The sequence below is a fragment of the Ranitomeya variabilis genome, chromosome 6 (genome assembly GCF_051348905.1).
Source record: "Ranitomeya variabilis isolate aRanVar5 chromosome 6, aRanVar5.hap1, whole genome shotgun sequence".
NCBI lineage: Eukaryota > Metazoa > Chordata > Amphibia > Anura > Dendrobatidae > Ranitomeya > Ranitomeya variabilis.
This window is the reverse complement of record NC_135237.1, coordinates 470,153,294-470,173,465: the sequence shown is the minus strand read 5'-3', so window position 1 is coordinate 470,173,465 and position 20,172 is coordinate 470,153,294. Positions and strand designations below refer to the sequence as shown.

General features: G+C 39.3%; 1 protein-coding gene across 3 annotated transcripts in view; it reads left to right on the top strand.

The window, feature by feature from the left end:
* MYBL1 (MYB proto-oncogene like 1) overlaps positions 1-7,692 on the top strand; it is a 58,527-nt gene extending 50,835 nt beyond the window's left edge. For 2 of the 3 annotated variants that reach the window (XM_077270595.1, XM_077270594.1), the window contains exon 16: positions 5,317-5,597. In XM_077270595.1, coding sequence (XP_077126710.1) covers positions 5,317-5,448 — 132 coding nt within the window. In that variant the 3' untranslated portion in view covers positions 5,449-5,597. Of the gene's footprint in view, positions 1-5,316 lie in introns of all 3 variants that reach the window. The other variant, XM_077270596.1, reaches the window with a different exon arrangement.
* The last annotated feature ends 12,480 nt before the right edge of the window (positions 7,693-20,172 follow it).

Here is a 20,172-nt window from a genome sequence, read left to right as displayed (position 1 = left end):
GGTTAAAATTACTGTTATTGTGAACAGTTAAGCAAGTTGAAGATGAAATCATCTCCAAAAGGCCTAAAGATAAAGAGGACACATTTCCTTTGTATTTTAGGAAAATATATATATATATTTTCTCATTTTTTACATTTTAAAAATTATCAAAAGGAAATTGGGCTTATGCAAATGTTTGGGCACCCTTGGAGATGTGTATGCTCAGAGATAACTTTGACCAATGTTTCAGGCCTCACTTTGCCTGTTAGAGTTATGGCTTGTTCACAATCACCGTTAGGAAAGGCCAGGTAAAACAAATTTCCCAGCTTTATAAAAACTCAGCCTTCTCTAACCTTGTGCCAAAAAAACAGCAGCCATGGGTTCTTCTGAGCATCTGCCTAGCAGTCGGAAAATGAAAATGGTGGAGGCCAGCAAAGCAGGAGAAGGCTATAAGCAGATAGCACAGCGTTTTCAAGTTGCCCTTTCCTAAGTTCAAAATGTAATTAAGAAATGTAAGTTTACAGGAACAGTGGAGGTCAAGATAAGGTCTGGAAGATGAAGCAAAATTTCAGTGAGACCTGCTCGTAGTATTGCTAGAAAGGAAAATCGTAACCACTGCTTGACTGCAAGAGACCTTCAGAAAGTTTTAGCAGGCTCTGGAGTTCTGGCACATTGTTCTACTGTTCAGAGACACCTGCACAAATACAACCTTCATGAGTCATCAGAAGAAAACCTCTCCTGCATTCTCACCGTAAAATTTAGAGTCAAAAGTATGCAAAAAAATCTAAACATTCATTGTGGAAACAAGTCCTGTGGACCGATGAAGTTAAAATAGAACTCTTTGGCCACAATGATCAAAGGTATGTGTGGAGAAAAAAGGACACAGTATTTCAGAAAAAGAACATCTCGCCAACCATTAAGCATGCAAGTGGATCAATCATGTTTTGGAGTTGTCTTGAAGCCAATGGGATGGGGAATATTTCACAGGTAGAGGGAAGAATGGATTCAATGAAATTTCAACAAATTCTTGATGCAAATATGTAAAAAAGCTGAATTTGAAAAGAGCATGGCTTCTACAAATGGATGATGATACTAAACACATGTCAAAATCCACAGTAGACTACTTTAAAAGACACAAGCTGAAGGTTTTACAATGACCCTCACAGTCCCCTGATCTGAACATCACTGAAAATCTGTCGCTAGCCCTCAAAATAGCAGTGCATGCAAGACGACCCAGGAATCACACAGAACTGCAAGAATTTTTCAAGGAAGAATGGAAAAAAATCCCTCAAACAAGAATTGAAAGACCCTTGTATGGCTACAAAAAGCATTTGCAAGCTATAATAGTTTTAAAAGGGGGGCTACTAGGTACTAACCATGCAGGATGCCTAAACTTTTGCATGAGCCCATTTTCCTTTTTGTAATTTTTAAAATGTAAAGATGAAAAATATATATATTTTTTTTTTTACAAAAATACAACGAAAATGTGTCATCTTAAACTTTAGGCCTTGTAGAGATAATTTAATCTTCAACATGCTTAACTGTTCACAATAACAGTAATTTTGACCAGGGGTGCCCAAACTTTTACATGCCACTGTAGCTACATAGTGGGCCCCAAGAATGATTTTCTCTGGTGGGCCCAAGGTGTTCCAGTCCGACGCTGGTAATGACCTTTCATGGAATCATCTGGTGTGTATTTGGGGTCAAAGGATAACTATCCTCCAGAAATGTCTATTAGAGGTGTCGGAGTTCCCAGGAATGGAGCACACGCTTGCAACCTTTTGGTTTAGAGACTACAAGTGTTGCTCTAAATTTTACTGGATCCAGCTAGCTTTAGTGTTCTGCTCTTCTCCGATTCTGTAGAGGCAAAGCATTGCACAACATACAGTTCAGACCAGCGGCTCAATCATGCTGTTAGTGGAAGTTTCAATCTTCCCCAGCAAACGGAAAGCTGGGAGACAGGAGAGCAATGCGCTCCGAGGAAAGAAAATGAGAATAAAACTTTAGCAATCTTGGTATTGGAGTGTGTTAGTACTGATGACTGAGGGCAGTTATTTACATTGAGCTTATCTATAGAGGCTGTTCCATGGATGAGGATCTTGAAATGAAACAATGTCCTCCATCCCTCCTAACTTCAGCTGCTGCCACTGGGGACTACCTTTTCTTTCAGAAAGCAGATGTGCTGTATTAACTTATTCAGCTTTGCAAAATCCCTGAGAATCCCTTTTTATCACTTTCTGTCGAACCTTTGGGATTTTTGTCATTTGACCTTGAAAGTGAACCAAACAGCTAAAGGCAAATTTTAGGTTGTGTTGTCTCAATAAGGAATTGTCCAGAGATCATTTTTGACTATTGGGATATCAACATAAACCTATGGGCTTGGAAGCATCTGCTTGGAAGTTCTCTTCTTCTCTCAGCCTTCAACAGAGATTTTTAGATAACTAAGGTTCTGCAAGGTTTTGCAAAATGTATAGATATGACAGCTATATTGTTTCTACTGCTTCAGATTGATGATTTCTTGAGAGCCTGAATCATATCCATTAATTTCAGCCATCATATGTATTAACAACTGTATTTTGATGTGGTATGATCAGACCAGGTTCCTGTACGGTCAGACACGGCCATTATACAGTACACATCAGGGACACATTTATAAGATTATCTCAGCACAGGAACATTTTATTTAACCCCTTTCTGGCATAGGATGTACTATTCCGTCTATGTAACCTGGGACTTAATTCCCATGGTCACGGACCGCTCCCGGCACCTTAACCCATGGAACACTGCGATCAAACAAGATCGCAGCGTTCCGGTGGCTCCCTGCGTGCTTCCCTCAGACCCTCAGAATAACTCAATGTGATCGCATTGTTCTGAGGTTCTCCCTGCCTGGAGACCCCCGGATCCAAGATGGCCGCAGGGTCCTTCCGGGTCCTGCAGGGATATGGCTTCTCAGTGCCTGCTGAGAGCAGGACCTGAGAAGCCTCCTTCACTGTCTGTCAGATCGCTGATCTGACACGGTGCTGTGCCAAGTGTCAGATCAGCGATCTGACTTTATACAGTGATATCCCACCCTGGGACAATGTAAAAAAGTAAAAAAAAGAAATATGCTGTGTAAAAATATATATATTTTTTAAATTCCTAAATAAAGAAAAAAATAAATATTGTTCCAATAAATACATTTCTTTATGTAAATAAAAAAAACAATAAAAGTACACATATTTAGTATCGCCGCGTCTGTAACGACCCAACTAGTAACTGTCCCACTAGTTAACCCCATCAGTGAACACTGTAAAAAAAAAAACAAATAAACAAACAATGCTTTATCATACTGCCGAACTAAAAGTGGAATAACACGCGATCAAAAAGACGGATATAAATAAACATGGTACTGCTGAAAACGTCATCTTGTCCCGCAAATAACGAGCCGCCATACAACATCATCAGCGAAAAAATAAAAAAGTTATAGCCCTCAGAATAAAGCGATGCAAAAATAATTATTTTTTATATAAAATAGTTTTTATTGTATAAAAGCGCCAAAACATAAAAAAATTAGGTATCGATGTAATCGTACTAATCCAAAGAATAAAACTTCTTTATCAATTTTACTACACGCAGAACGGTATAAACGCCCCACCCAAAAGAAATTCATGAATTGCTGGTTTTTGTTCATTATGCCTCCCAAAAATCATAATAAAAAGCGATCAAAAAATGTCATGCGCCCCAAAAATGTCAAATGGCGCTCCTTCCCTTCCGAGCTCTGCCATGCACCCAAACAGTGGTTCCCCCCCACATATGGGGTATTAGCGTACTCAGGACAAATTATAAAACAACAATTGGGGTCCAATTTCTCCTGTTACCCTTGGTAAAATAAAAAAAAACGGATCTGAAGTACATTTTTGGTGAAAAAAAAAAAGTTAAATCTTCATTATTTTTTTAAACATTCCAAAAATTCCTGTGAAGTACCTGAAGGGTTAGTAAACTTCTTGAATGTGGTTTTGAGCACTTTGAGTGGTGCAGTTTTTAGAATGGTGTCACTTTCTTGTATTTTCTATCATATAGACCCCTCAAAGTGACTTCAAATGTGATGTGGTCCCTAAAAAAATAATGTTGTTGTAAAAATGAGAAATCCCTGGTCAAATTTTAAGCCTTATAATTTCCTAACAAAAAAAAAATGTTGGTTCCAAAATTGTGCTGATATAAAGGAGACATCTGGGAAATGTTACTTATTAACTATGTTGTGTGACATAACTCTGAGATTTAAGGGCATGAAAATTCAAAGTTGGAAAATTGTGAAATTTTCTAAATATTTGCCAAATTTCCATTTTTTTCACAAACGCAAGTCATATCAAAGAAATTTTAGCACTAACGTGAAGTACAATATGTCACGAGAAAACAATCTCAGAATCACTGGGATCCATGGAAGCGTTCCAGAGTTATTATCTCATAAAGGGACAGTGTTCAGAATTGTAAAAATTGGCCTGGTCATTAACGTGCAAACCAACCTTGGGGGTTAAGAGGTTAAACACATCCGATTGTGGAACTTATTTATGTTCCAAGATCTATTGATCAAAATCAACTTTTGTTCGTGGGAAAACCTTTTTTAAGGCCTCATTCTTACAGCAATCTAATATGCTGTAACAAAGATCTCAATCTACTCTGCATGCCCCCCAAAAAGACCTTTTATTCTACTCACAGACAGCGCAGTCTGGCCCGCTGGGCGTCTTTGGTCTTGATCCGGCACCTCCGCTCTTACTTCAATCGCCATTCTCCTCCTCTGCTTTGTGTGGATCAGGCATCCTACATCATCCACAAAGTGTCCCCCAATTGCGCTCCTGGGCAAACGTACTTCTCTTTGCCCACAGTACAGATAACCGTAATTAACGCGCATGTGCCGGAAAAGGTCGAAGAGCGCTAATGACGCTAAGTAAAGTAAGCACATCAACAGGGCAGAGAAAAGTGCACTTGTGCATGAGCGAGAAGGCAAAAACTGTGTGGATGACGTAGGACACGTCATCCACATGAAGTAGGGTAGGAGGATTATGATTGTACGAAAAGAGGAGGCGACGAGTGAAGACAAGAGACACCTATCAGACCGTACCATGCTGTCGGTGAGTATGATTAAAGGTCTTTTTGGGATCTGCACAATGAGACTGGGGAGTTGTTGTTTTTTATTTTTTAACAGCATCCTAGTATTCTGTAACAGAGGCCTTAATGGTGGTGTCGCACGCTATATGGAGAAAACCTGGTGACAGGTTTCCTTTAATGTAATAACTGATTAAAATTTTACATGTGTTATAGTAAGTCCAAATACATCAACCACTGTGTGTCTGTTTTCAGTCTTTTTACGAATGGGAAGCAGTTGTATTTGGGAAGACTGAAGACCAGCTCATCATGACGGAACAAGCAAGACGTTATCTTGATACCTACAAGATGTCCACCAGCTCTACATCCAGACCTCTAGTTTTATGAATGTAGGATACTGAGGATACTGAACTGGTGAATCCAGTTTCCTTCTATACATGCACTAAAATAGGACTTTTCCAAGCTGTTAATCAGACAGTGCTTTGTTTTGCAGGCCTGTATTATGCATGAAGGCTACAATGTAGCAGCATTTTATATAAAAGGCAGATACCAGTTTTCTAAAAACTCAAAAAGTTCACATAGGGAAATATTTGTAAACCAAAATCAGAACTTTTCTACATAATTACAATAACCTCTGGTCTAGGTTTTTTTTTTTAAGGCCTCTTTCAAGCAGATAACAAACTTAGTCGACGAGTCTACATCAACCTGTCAAACAAAGTAAGTCAACTTTTGACCACAACCTCACTCAAGCATTTGCTTTGAAAACTAAAAACTAACATTCTTGGGATTTGATCTGGTCTAGTCTGTTGAGTGATTATGTTGACTTTAGTTATTATTATTACTACGTAAAAATGGATTATTATCCCATAAGATTTTCAAACATTCAGTTGGACATCACATCACATCACATGGAGTTTAGGAACGTCACTGATGTCCTAAACAAGTGGTTCTTGGTACGTGTTTTTGGAGAAGAAATGTTCTCTGTACTTTGATTGCCTTTCAAATAGGTGGAAGTTGCAGAAACTTGACATTACACAAGTTTGAGCATTTTTTTCCACTGAGGACCCTGTCCAATCCTCTTGTTGACCTTATGATTTGTTAGAAGACATTGCTGCAAGACTCTACTTTTTGCTGTGGCATAATGTTTGTTGTTTTTGGTTTTGTAAGCAAAGCTTCTTTTTCTGAGTACAATGTACTGGTGATGAACCATTTGTACTTAGATGAATCTATAAGCGTTGCAGTAAATGCAGAATCCAGTATAGACTACTTGTGGCAACCGAGGGAGAGCTGATCTCGGCTCATTCAAGGTTTTAGACATTTTTACATTCTTTTCTTTTAGTTGTTTTTTATGTTTCAGTTACTTTGAGTTCTTGTATTTTCTCTCCATATTTTTCTTTTGACATTAGACCTGTGCAGAGAGCGCTTGCATTAATACTTCCAGCTTCCAGACGTCTGTTTATACAGTAGATGTTTGAGTGAACAGGAAGTTGCACTAGTAGATTTGGTATGCTGCGTAGTAACACATGAATGAGCTACAGTGTTATGTATTTATATACTAAGGTACTTCATGCAGAACTAGGCGAAATGCAGACTTAGGTTTTCCTAATTAGAATTTATCAGTATTTTTATTCTCGAGGTGAGGATAATACTATGTTTGAATGTAATGTACAGGGCAAAGGAACGAGGAGATGTTGATCCTGGGATCTTTTTAACTTATTTGATGCTTACAAGTAGAGATTCGTGTTATTACTGTATAAAGGGTTTTATTGAAGCCTTAGCGGCTTCCTGATTTGCTAGCATCTGGGACGTTTCTGACATTTTATTCTGGCTTATTCCTTGTAAAGGATTGCTAAACCTGAAATTCAAGTTGGCTTACATAAAGTATAGATTTAATGCATAATCTGTAACAAACGGACAATCTAGTGCAGGCATTACAGGGTTAATTAAAGTTGCCCAGTGAAGATAAAAATGAAGCTAAATGTGGGTAACGTAGTAAGTTATGTATCTTACTAATATAGACCATGCCTGAAGGGTGCCACCATCTTCTGCCATAAGCTTCATTCCCAGCAGGTCTTCATCTGCTTTTCCTGTGACCGCACATGACCAGGCTGTGAGTGAAGTTAGGATGGCAAACTCTTTTTAATAGCTATGCTGCCCTTTTTATGTGTTAACAGACAATGTATAGATAGAGAAGGGGCTGGCTTAGCTATGTAAATGAGCAGTTCACCAGCCCCTTCACCCCCGCAGCTGTGGTCACATAATAACACAGGAAAAGCAGTCCTGTGCTGGATACACCAGGAGAGGGTCTCCAAGGATCAGAACCTGTAACTAAAGACCAGGGCACCTTTCTACAATGTTTGTTTAATGGACAACCCCCTTTAAATTTGTAATATAAAATATTCAGGCCAATTCAAAGTCAAAATTTCAAGCTCCCAATGAGTTTTGAACTCCTTTAGGGTAAGTTACATATTATATTCTTTGAGTGCCAAATGGGTGGCGTTCATATAGATATGTTTTGAGCACTAATCACCTGCTGTATGGGGCCATGCTGATGGCTTACTGCCCCCAAATCTGCTGACTGGTACCCTTTATCTGTATCTATTTCACATCAAAAGGAGGATCTGGGAATAGAAAAAATAAATAAAAAGTTATTGTATATACATTCCCAAATAACCTTAATAAGCAAATCACACTCCATTTGTCTAGGGAGGTAATCACTATAGTACTTTCTATTAACTGCTGCCTTGTTGCATTGAAACCTGTTTTAAATGTTAAAGCAGCAGGATTGTGCACAGTAACCTACAGACAGTGTCAGGTTGGCGCTGTTATACTGATTACAATGATACCTGGTGCTGAAATCCGTCCTGTGGTGGTTGTTTAATCTTTATTTTCAGCTTTGAGTTAATGATCTGCTCGTGCCCCGGGGCGGCCTGTGGGGGGGTGGGTCTTCATGTGGTGCTCTGCTTAGGTATTCATAATGCAGACTGCTGACAGGTCACTGATCCATTTTTTGACCTGCCCCGTTTTACATACTGATTACTATATGTATTGGAAAAAATCCCCTTCAGCAGGCAGGTGCCTGCGCTGCAGCATGATCGCATGCATAAAGTGCATTAAATTGTTTTATTTAGTCTTATTCATTGATTCTGAAAATAAAATAAAACTTTCTCAAAATGGCATCATCCGCGCCTGCACATTAGCATCTATTGGCGATCCGATAGATGCTACAGCGCAGGCACCAGCGGCACCATTTTGCTAGAGGAAAAAAAAAAAGTCTCTTCCAAGAGGGCACCGCCTGCACAGTAGGATCTATTGGACCGCCGATAGATGCTACTGCACAAGTGCGGTCGGCGCCATTTTGAGAACATGTTTTTGTGTTGTTTTTTTTTTAAGAATCAATGTATATGACTAAATAAAACAATTTAATGCAGATTATACATGCGATCATGCTGCAGCGCAGGTGCCGCAGCCAGCTCCTGCCTGCTGAAGGTGATATTTTTTTTTTAATACATATAATAATGTATGTAAAACAGGGGGCAGGTCATTGAGGGATCAGTGACCTTTCATAAGCCATCAGTATGAATAGCAAAGGAGAGCACCACATGAAGACCCCCACAGGCCGCCCCGGAACACGGGCATATCATTAACTCAAAACTACAAATAAAGATTACACAACAACCACAAGACGGATTTCATCAACCAAGGTATCATTGTAATCAGTATAACAGCGCCGATCTGACACTGTCTGTAGGTTACTGAGCGCAATCCTGCTGGCAGGTTCACTTTAAAGGGAGTCTGCCAGCACAAATTGACTGCTCAAACCAAGCAGAGGCGCTTGGTGCACCGTTGATGTGGACAAGCAGTTCAGTGCACCTTCCCATCCACTTGTTTCCATCTATCTCTGCTCCCTATTTTCTGTGATTGACCGCTCTTTCTGTACAGAAGCCTGAGGTTGGAGGCAATAGATGGTAAAACAAGTAGATGGGAAGGTGCAGAGCTTCCTACTGCACATGCTCACACGTGCCGGTCCAACTAACATTTGTGGACAGGTTTCAGACAGTGTAACCAGATGACGGCCATTTTAATGATTACCTCAAAATGAATGTGATTTCCACATTTAATGGATATAGGAATGCATTATTAATGTCATTTTATTTCTATGCTGGGAATGAGGTTGCTATCTCGCATTGTGTAAGCCCACATGAATTACAGGTTTTAGCCTCCTGAAATAAGCCAAAATGTTTTTTTCCTCAGACAAACTGCGGCCATTTTCCCCTTTATCTGTTTCCATCCAATCTGAAAACCAGCTGTACATCTTGTGACAAGTTTTTCACATCAGAACTGTGTGGCCTGTCCTCAGGACTTCGCTTACTTCTCACCAGTAGGTCCTGTTGCACTATATCAATAATTTTGTACATAAAGGCTGGCAGATGGGACCATCACTAATAGAGTGAAGCGACATTTCTGACACGTATATCTTCTTGCTCAGTTCTTTCGGATTGCACTCCAGTCCATCCTAGATCGCATTATAGCCATAGAGTTGCTTAATGCCTTTGGTCGCTCTAAGCTTTGCACATCTATAACAGGCGACATCAGTTGCTTTTTTGCCTATATTTAGGTATTTGCACTTATTATTTATTTCTTTGTTTTTGTTTTGAAGGATTGTTTTTGCTTGTACTGTAGAGAATGTAATGGATGTAGCATAGTGGTGCGCTTGGCTCTGTATTACTGATGGGTAAATAGTGCTGTACTGTAGTGTCTGGGGTTTATTTTGTCGTTATTTATAGATCTTGCGTTCCTCTCCACTCCTGAGATGTGCTGCTATACCTGACAGCAGATTCGGCTTGCTGCTACTGAGAGACGGAATTAAAGAGCATTTTATGCACTGTACGAGGGTTGTAACATAGTCCCGCTTTCCCAATACAGCACAAAGTCCTTTTTCTATGTACCATATTACAAGGCTTCAGTAACCTTGCAGACCATTGCAGGATACGTCTTTGGCATTATACAGGAGTACGGTGGTGTCCTTCGTGGAGCCGGGATTCAGGGGGATGGCTAGATTTCATATTTTTAAAAATTGGACCCAATGTAAATTTTTAGTAATAACATTTTAAAGATTTAAAATGTTTTGGGAGCAATTTTAAAACCGAATTTGATAAGGAAAATATACAGTAGATGGTGGCCTTCAATGTGACTGTTTTTACTTAAAGCGTTTCTCCAGACATATGATATTGAAGGCCTAAGAATGGTCATCAACCTCAGATGGGTGAGGGTGCGACATACGGCACATCCGTCAATCATTTATAAACTCCAGAGGCTGGGTATACACATTGTGTAGCTTCTGTTAATGTGTACCTGATGCTGTAGAATATTGGCTCTTAAGTGCTGATCTACGGCACCTGGCAGCGGCTACTACGCTTTAAATCAAAATGCACAGTGCATCTCCACTCAGTGAGTACCACTGGCCAGAGCTAATTACAGCTAAAGGGCTAACAGACCCCTAGCCATCTGAAACTGATGACCTAACCTAGATATAAGATTTTGATATCATATACCCTGAGAACCCCTTGAAGGGGTTGCCCAGGAATTTAACATTGATGGACTATCCATAGGATAGGTTATCAATGTCTAATCTATAGGGGTGCGACACCTGGCACCCCCTACGATCTGCTGTTCCCAGTGTCGTGGTGGACGAAACTGGTCAGTTGCAGAGCTGCACAGCTCCACTGAGTGTATAGTGGCCGCGGACGGGTACTGCACATCCACCCCTTATTCAAGTCAATAGGGGGTGGATGTGCAGTACCCAGCTGGGCCACTATTCCATTAACAGCTGTGCAGCTCCGTAACTGAGCAGTTCCAGCCGCTACAGACACCGGAAACAGCTGATCAGACATTGATGAACTATCCTAAGGATAGGCATCAGTGTTAAAGTCCCCGTCAACCCTTTTAAATGTATATTCACTTTTTAAGAAATTCTCCATGAGTGTATAAGTATAGCCGAAAAAAATAAGCATTAGATGGATGGGGAGTTATCAAAACTAGTGCAAGACACAATTTTTGTCACAGCAAACATATCAGATCCTAGCTCTCATTTCTGAAAGGCCATTTGGAGAATGAAAGCCGTGGTCTGGATGTTATAGACAACTGCTCCGTTTTTACTGGGCTCCTATTCTGGTATATATCCCTCCACAATGAATGAGATCTTAGTAATAAAATCATCATTCCAACAGTGCATGCTCTATTGTTAAGGCTACATTTATGTACTTCTGTCTCCAAAGGAGAGCTCACGTAAAAACGGGTTTATCTGTGCCATCTCCCACCACGACAACTCATACTTAACTTGGTAAGCAATTTATCATGTATTCACTGGATAAGTGACCATTGTTAGATCGGTGTCAGTCCAGCTGCTGGGACCCCCACCAACCACCGGAACAGGGCACCAATGCCCCCTGATCGTTCTGGGCCAGACTGCTGCAGCCAGGAGGAGTGAATGGAGCAGCAGGTGGTATAAAATCCATGATGCTGAAGATACGAAGCTGGACTCGACAATCGGCGCCATAAACTGGAATAGAGATGCAGTGTGCAAGTGCAATCGGCCACGCCATTCATTCCTCCTAGCAGCCATGCTGTGGCCTGTGGAGAATGGGGGACGCATGTCCTTAGTTACTGCCAACCAGTGAGGGTCACAACAGTGGAACCAGCTCCAGTCTATCAGTTACCGCCTGTCCAGCGTATTTGTGAAAATTTGCATAGAACGAATACCCGTTTACCTACAGGTTTTTTGGTTGTAATGCGGACCTGAGGTTTTCATTACACGGTTTGGTGAACATTTTAGAGCAGCAAAGAAAATGTGTTGTGCACCTGTATAAGAAAGTCACTCCTCTAGGGGCTGCTTTCCCTTACACCAACCCACATGATGCACATTTTCCTCTAGCTGCTATGAGTAATTGGTGCCACTTCTGTATTTCCACTTGTAACTTGAGGAAATTGCAAAGAAGTGCGGCCATTACAGAGCCATGCAATACATGGGATATGTGTGTAGTAGGTGAGCAGTGGTAACAAAACGCGCACCCCCGATGTTTTCATAGAAAGAGGGTCAATGGATTACTTTTTACCTGTACTGGTTGAGCTCCTCTTTGCCTACTATATCCCCCAAATCTTTGCTTATACACTTCCATAATAAACCTCTATTACCTTTCCGTAGTGACTTGTTTATGGCCATTTTATATATTTTGTTTGTATGTTTTGCCTTTATGTTTTACACTACCAACTTTCTAATATGTAACTATTAAAGATGAATGAACTAAGAATGGATCGCCTGCATTATTATCACTGGGCGGAGGATAGTCCTAGTTCAATAATCTATTGTTATCATTTACAAACCAGTCTATCGTCTGGCTGATGGAAACACTACAGTCCTGGGTGTACAGTTATTTCATGAGCAGTACACTTTACCAGTAATAAAAAACAAACAAACATATTTTAACACTGTCTGTTTCGTGTCTATTTTTTTTTTTGTCACTTTTGTTTTTTTTGCACATTGAATTGTGGGTTGGCAGGAGTGTGCCTTCTTTTTTTTAAATGATAATTAAAGAGGACTTGTCTGCTGAAAAATTCTGCAGTGTGGTATGTTTAAAAAAAGGGGAGAAGCCAGCGCTGCTTAAGGTCAGAACGCAAAACATAAAGTGCAAATGTACATATTGATTTCCAACTGTATTTCAAAATTAGACATTTAGCAAACAATTGATCAATTCTTTAAGCCACCCCGCCACGCCAAGGCATTCTCATAATGAGTCAGTCCTACTCTACGTTTTTTATATTCGCTGTGCCATTATGGTCTCCTAAATGTATTAAAAGTAAGACCACATTAAATGCAAACTGTACCTGAAGCATTTCTGAATCACTCCCGTGGCACCAGAGAGGGCAGTACAGATAAAGGTTGACCAGGTCTGGACACAGACATTTCAAGTACAACCTCCACACTGCCCAACAAGCACCACAGATAAAGTGTGAGACAGGCTTGGACACAGGTGCACAATCAAATAAAGCCTAAGGCAGGGCAGGGCTGCTGTATGTGTGTACAGCAGCCTAGGTCATGGTATGTATAGGTATGTTCACACATGATTGCTGGGCTACAGATTTATTGTCTGGATTCATAGATGGAAAAGGGACAGTATATTACAATAGCAGCGAAGCGGAGGAGAGAAATCCAAATCTCATCTGTATTTCAAGAAATGAGAATGCAGAAGGTGAAATTTGCATACTGTGACAAATTCATGTATAACGTGGATTTTGTCATCGACATTCATGGGATTTTCTGCAAATTAGTAGCAAAAGTCACAGTGGTAGGAATTTTCCAATAGGCTTAAATAGAAAGCCTGGTATCTTCATGGAGTTGAGAAGGTTACCTCCTCATGTTCCTAAAACTAGTACAAGGAGAAGTGATCATCGTCATCATCTTCTTCCTGAAAGGCATCCATTGCATCTTTTAGAAAGATAAATACATTTCCAACACCTGAATGAAATGCATTAGCGCACATTGGTGGCTGAAATCCCTTGGTGAGTCATTTTCTGAGTCCATTTCATACCGGACTGACTCACCAGCGGTGTCAATGGGTCTATATTATTCTCTATTATAAGCTGCCACAATATTGTCCCCTTTTACTTTATCACTGTGTGACTTAGGGCCAGTACCTAGGGCTGATTTTACCCTTTGGAACAAAATCCAAATCGGCAACATGTGATGATAGTGAAAGGCCAGAACAGGTCGGCTGGATGTAGCACCAAGTGTGGCATGTAATAATCCCATTGACTACCTTTTGTCTCAGCCTATAGAGCGAATGCGTGAGATTGCACTGTGAGCATGAGCGCCACTCCAAGCCGTCAATAGCCTGTCTGTTCGGGACAGAGATTTGCTCTGGATCATTTTGGACAAATGTGTTGATTCCTAACCGCACGTCTCACCCCTCGGTGATGTGAAGTGTGGGATGCAGGTGTCTGACTGGCAGTGTTGTCACAATTAATTGACGTTACACAACTGAGGAAGAAAAAGCTGTCTGTCCGAAATATGCAAATGAAAAGCCTCATTTATGGCTAATGAGATGTCAGAGATTTGCATGCATGGTGTAGGAAGGACGACTATTGTCTGACTTTGTGCGCAACTTCTGTTAGAATACGAGGCCTGTCTGCTGATAGGTTAATGGTAACGTACTGTGCTGTAACGTCAATTGAACTCGGCTGTTAAGTAAAGTTGGACTGTTTGATAAGAAGCAAGTGACCCCTGGATTGTGTGCGGCTGATCCTAGACTAAAGGACATGGAAGCAGTGGAGGCCGCCGGTCTGAATGTGAATACAGTGCATTGTACACAGAGTGACATTAAGGAACTGGGACACTGTTCATTTGTGGGGTGCCAGGGTGTGGGAACACAGCCCCTCGACCATGACTACCACCCTCTGTACCTTACACCTACACCACTGTAGGAATTCCCATAGTGGTATAGTGAGCATTTTTAAACTGCTGGTCATACACTGAACTTTATACAATTTGATGGTAAAAGACCTTAATATAGACCCAAATTGTTTATTTTCACAAGGGTTAATAGAAAAAAGTTAACTTTTTAATGCAAGTTATCCAGAGTATGCAAATCTCTGATATGTAGTCAGAAACTATAGTTTCAGTAAATAGTAGGGCTAAGAAGTAAAAAAAAAAAGGGGGCCATTTTGGAGTGCAGATTTTGCTGAAATGGTTGCCATGTCAAAGTTTCAGAGTCCCTAAGATGCCAGAACAACAGAATACCCCCAAAAGTGACCCAGTTTAAAAAACATACACACTTCAATAAGTTCATCTATAGGTGTACTGAGCATGTTACACCGCAGGAGTTTCTCAGAATTTCATACCATTGGACCATAAACATTTTTTTTTTAATTTAAAATGTGGTATTCGCATTTATTTAACTTTGATCACAGGTAAAAGATGAAAATGGACCCCACACTTTGTTACATAATTTCTTTCAAATGGGGAAAACTCCATTTGTGGTTGTAAACTATTTAGCACTTGGAAGGGCAGTAGTGATAGTCTGGAATACAGACTTTTCTGGAATAATTTAGACACCATTTGCAGAACCTGACAGGACCTGACACCCATAATATATATGGTGGTGCACCATCTTGGGTGTCAGGTCTGAGCATTCCTACATGAACAGTTTTCTGGAAAGTGGATTGGTCGTTGTGGGCCAGTTGAATGGCCCCCAACGTCTCCCGATCTGACCCCCTTAGAGTTTTATCTTTGGGGTCATCTGATGGCAATTGTCTATGCTGTGAAGATACTAGATGGTGCAGCATCTGAAACAACAGATACTGGAAGCCTGTGCTAGCATTTCTTCTGCTGTGTTGGTATCAGTGTATCAAGAGTGGGAGAAGAGGGTTGCATTGACAATCCAACACAATGGGCAGCACTTTGAACACATTTTATAGGTGTTCATAAACTTGTAAATAACTCATGAAAGAATAAAGTTACATTAAAACCAAGCACACCATTGTTTTTCTTGTGAAATTTTCAATAAGTTTGATGTGACACATGACCCTCTTTCCTTCGGAAAAAATAAAGTTGGATCCAAACTGGCTGACTTCAAAATGGCCACCATGGTCACCACCCATCTTGAAAGGTTTCCCCCCTCCCATATACTAATGTGCCACAAACAGGAAATTGATATCACCAACCATTCCCATTTTATTTAGGTGTATCCTTATAAATGAACCACCCTGTATACTCAACGTTTTCCTGCTGTCACCATGTGCAAGCCAGACCGATATGTCGTACCTTCAGTTCCAGGAGGTAGTGATCAAGGCCTTAATCTTTGGAGATCAGGAAGGACAGGGCCCCAGTACTTCCGGCTCTGAATGTGCTCGTATAATACCAGGTCAACATTTCCCGAGGGAGGTCCCTCAAAGTGAGAAAAAAAGGTAAGTCACAAAAGAGGTGCAAAAGGAAACCATTTATCAACACTACACTTGCCCCAGTAAACCTGGCCTTTGAATGAAATTATGCTTTAGACTGTACCACACCTCCCGTGTACTACTAAATTCATTTCTGACTTACACAACTGACGTATGACAACCTGACAAACACTACACAACTGACGTATGCCACTACATTATAAAATTCACATACCAGGAAACAGTAGATTAGTTCCAAAATGGGGCACTTGTTGGGCATTGCCACTGTTTAGTCACATCTAGATAAGTTCCTTGGGGGGGTCTAATTTCCAAAATGGGGTCACTTGTGGGGGGGTTTCCACTGTTTAGGCACATCAGTGGCTCTGCAAATGCAACATGACGCCCACAGATCATTCCATCAATGACTACATTCCAAAACGTCACTACTTCCCTTCTGAGCCCCGACGTGTGCCCAGTCATTTTCTCCCACAATAGGGGTATCAGCGTCCTCAGGACAAATTGGACAACAACTTTTGGGGTCCAATTTCTCTTGCTACTCTTGTGAAAATAGAAAATTGGGGCTAAAAGATCTTTTTTTGTGTAAAAAAAAATGATTTTTTATTTTCACGACTCTACATTATAAACTTTAGTGAACCACTTGGGGGTTCAAAGTGCTCACCACGCATCTAGATAAGATGCGCCTAAACAGTGTTTTTTTTCCCCATATATTGGGTATCTGCATGTTCAGGAGAAATTGCATTATAAATTTTAGGGTTAATTTTTTCCTGTTACCCTTGTGAAAATAAAAAAAAAAGTCTAAATTTACATTTTGGTGAAAAAAAGTTAAATGTTCATTTTTTTCCATCCACATTCCATTCATTCCTGTGAAGCACCTAAAGGGTTAATACACTTCTTGAATGTGGAAAATAGTTTCAAAAATTGTGCTGATGTACAATAAACATGTGGGAAATTTTATTTATGAACTATTTTGTATGACCTATTCTCTGATTTAAGGGCATAAAAAGTCAAAGTTTGAAAATTGCAAAAATTTTCTCCAAATTTCCATTTTTTACATGGATAAAGGCAAGTTATATCGAAGAAATATTAACACTATTGTGAAGTACAATATGTCACGAAAAAATATTCTCAGAATCGCCAAGATCCGTTGAAGCGTTTCTGAGTTATTACCTCATAAAGGGACAGTGGTCAGAATTGTAAAAATTGGCCCGGTCGTTAACGTACAAGCTACCCTCGGGGTAAAGGGGTTAAGGCTTGGTTCATATTGATCCTATGCGTTATGCTGAACAACTATATAAGGGTTTCTGTCTAACTCTGCTAAATTTGCTTCAAACAAAACCATTTACTATTATGAGGCAGATGGAGAAACTGTGACTTCTGTACAGCCCCCTGTTCTGGTGATTTTTGTCTTTTCTAGAGGTACAAAAAAGTGTGGTCAATGTTCTATCTTTTTAGTTTGTTTATGCCTAAAAAGATAGAACATTGCCGGGAAAGAGGCAAAATGGAGTCCAAAGTGACTCTGCTTCATTTTAGCGAATGGTTCCCTTGGCTATCCTGTCTGAATCTTCTTTTTCAGAGATTTAGACAGAAACCCCGACTTAAATGATTAACATAAACCTCAGAATAAAAGTGAACTTAACCTTAGACTAAGTTCAACTGAGCATATAAAAATTCGTCCAATTAACTTTCAGAAGAAAACAGACAATTTACATCTGTATGGCATCAGTTTTTTAAAACAGTAATTTTTTTACATATACATGACCAAATTCAGTTTCCTATGTTAAGTTTTGCAATGTATCTGTAAAGATCGGATACTATTCACTTGATCCATATGGTATCCAATTTTTTTTTTCACATAATAGACTTGAATAGGCGAATCTCCTCCAACATACGGAAAAAAATAGTGCGTGCTCAGACTTTTTTTTTTTCTTCACGAGCTGATTTCGTTCATGAGAAAAAATGCTCACCAGAACAGCCCAATTGAATAACATTAGGAAACAACCGAAACCAACATTAGGAAACAACCGAAACCAACATGCAAAATTAATTAAAGCCTAGAATCTATTTCTTTAAGCTAAAAACATGTATTCAGTGAGATTCCACAAATGGGAGATGAATATTGCTCACGCATTTCAAAATAAACAGAAGTTCAACAATCGTTTTACATTTTTTATAACACCGTTCACCATGCAGAATAAGTCATAAGATGGCCTTATTTGGGTCAGTACGATTACAGCAATACCAGATTTCTATAGTTTTTTTTATGTTTTGCTACATTTACACACAGAAAATGCATTTTTTTTTTTATACAAAAAATATTTTTTTGCATCACCATGTTTTGAGAACTATAGCATATTTTAGTGTTCCAACAACAAAGCAATATGAGTGTTTGTTTTTAGCACAATGATTTGATGTTTATATTGGTGCTATTTTGGGGTACATAACATTTTTTGATCACTTTCTATTCCCATTGTTCAGAGGCAAAATGAACAAGAAAATAGCAATCCACAAGCTTTTTTTTTTTTTTAAACTGCTTTTCACTGAGTGGTAAAAGTGACCAGGCAGCTTTATTCTTCGGGTTAGTGCGATAACAGTGATACTACATATTAGGGTTTTTATCTTTTTGCTTCTTTTGCATACAAAAAAAATACAGATAAAAAAAAAAACATTTGTTTTTGCATTGCTAGACGTATAACTTTTTTATTTTTCCACCGATCATTTTAGGGCTTGTTTTTTGCAGGACAAGATGACTGATGATATTGTAAAAAATAAAATAATACTTGTAAAGCGAATAAATCCAAAAGTTGTGGACAGCTTTTTTTTTTTACAGTCAAATTGGAAACACATAATGAATTAAGGTTATAATTAATATAGGTCTATAGCTTGGAAAACTGCTATAAACACATAACCAATATTTATCGTGGGCTGTAAAATGCTAAGAATTACAATCATACTAACATGTTAAAGCTTCTTCGGTTTAAATAAAAAATCACAGCCTTGTTAAATTGTAGAAAAAAATATTACAGATACTGAAAAGAGTCTACCATTTTTATGGATTGACAAGGAATTTTCGGGCAGTTGACATAGACCATTCAGACACTTCTGAAGATGGCATGCCCATCATAGTCAGATTGGGGGGGACTTTGTATGGGTTCATTAATTTTTGAGTCACAGTCCACACACCGTTCATTAATTTTTGAGTCACAGTCCACACACCTCAATCAAAGATTGGATTAATTCTGAGGATATTTAAAGTGAATATCTAAAACTGTTTCCGTACTATGCACTATGTGTACAGTGTCTTGCGGTTTTACATGTAATGTGATTAGTGATAGGCGGCTTCTATATTGTAAGATGGTAATGGTTAGACTTTGGATAGTATGAGTACTGTTCATATGCCATAGTTAAGCAGCTAATTTTTAAAAGGAGCCTATCACCAGTTTTTTTTTCCATATAAAGTAGGGCCAGTACCTGTACCCCCACATTTACAGCATTCTAGAATGCTATACAGTCGCATGTAAAAGTTTTGGCACCCTTAGTTAAAATTACTGTTATTGTGAACAGTTAAGCAAGTTGAAGATGAAATGATCTCTTTTGTCTGATATCTTTGTGCAGGAGTGTGTTATAATGCTTTATATATACACTGATTTAGTCATTTCTCAGTGTAACACATTTGGATATGCCGCTTCTTTTAATATTAGTGCATCACTACTGCATATCTATATAGTAAATAAATAAATTATGCACATCATCATGACTTCTTATTTCCTTTTTCTTCTGTCTGCATGACTTACCGAGGGTCATTTTATACCTAGTCCGGGCTCATATGCACACATTATTACATCACTATAAGATGAGCTGTGCACATATATTTGCCCATTTGTGTTTTTTTCTTCTTGCTTCAATGGTTAATACATAGTCGCTTCCCCTTTTGCAAGTATCACAGCTTGTAAATGCTTTTTGTAGCCAGAGAAGTCTTTCAATTCTTGTTTGAGGGATTGTCATCCATTCTTCCTTGGAAAATTCGTCCAGTTCTGTGAGATTTCTGGATCGTCTGCTATTTTGAGGTCTAGTCACAGATTTTCAATGATGTTAAGATCAGGGGACTGTGAGGGCCATTGTAAAACCTTCAGCTTGTGCCTTTTGAGGTTGTCTATC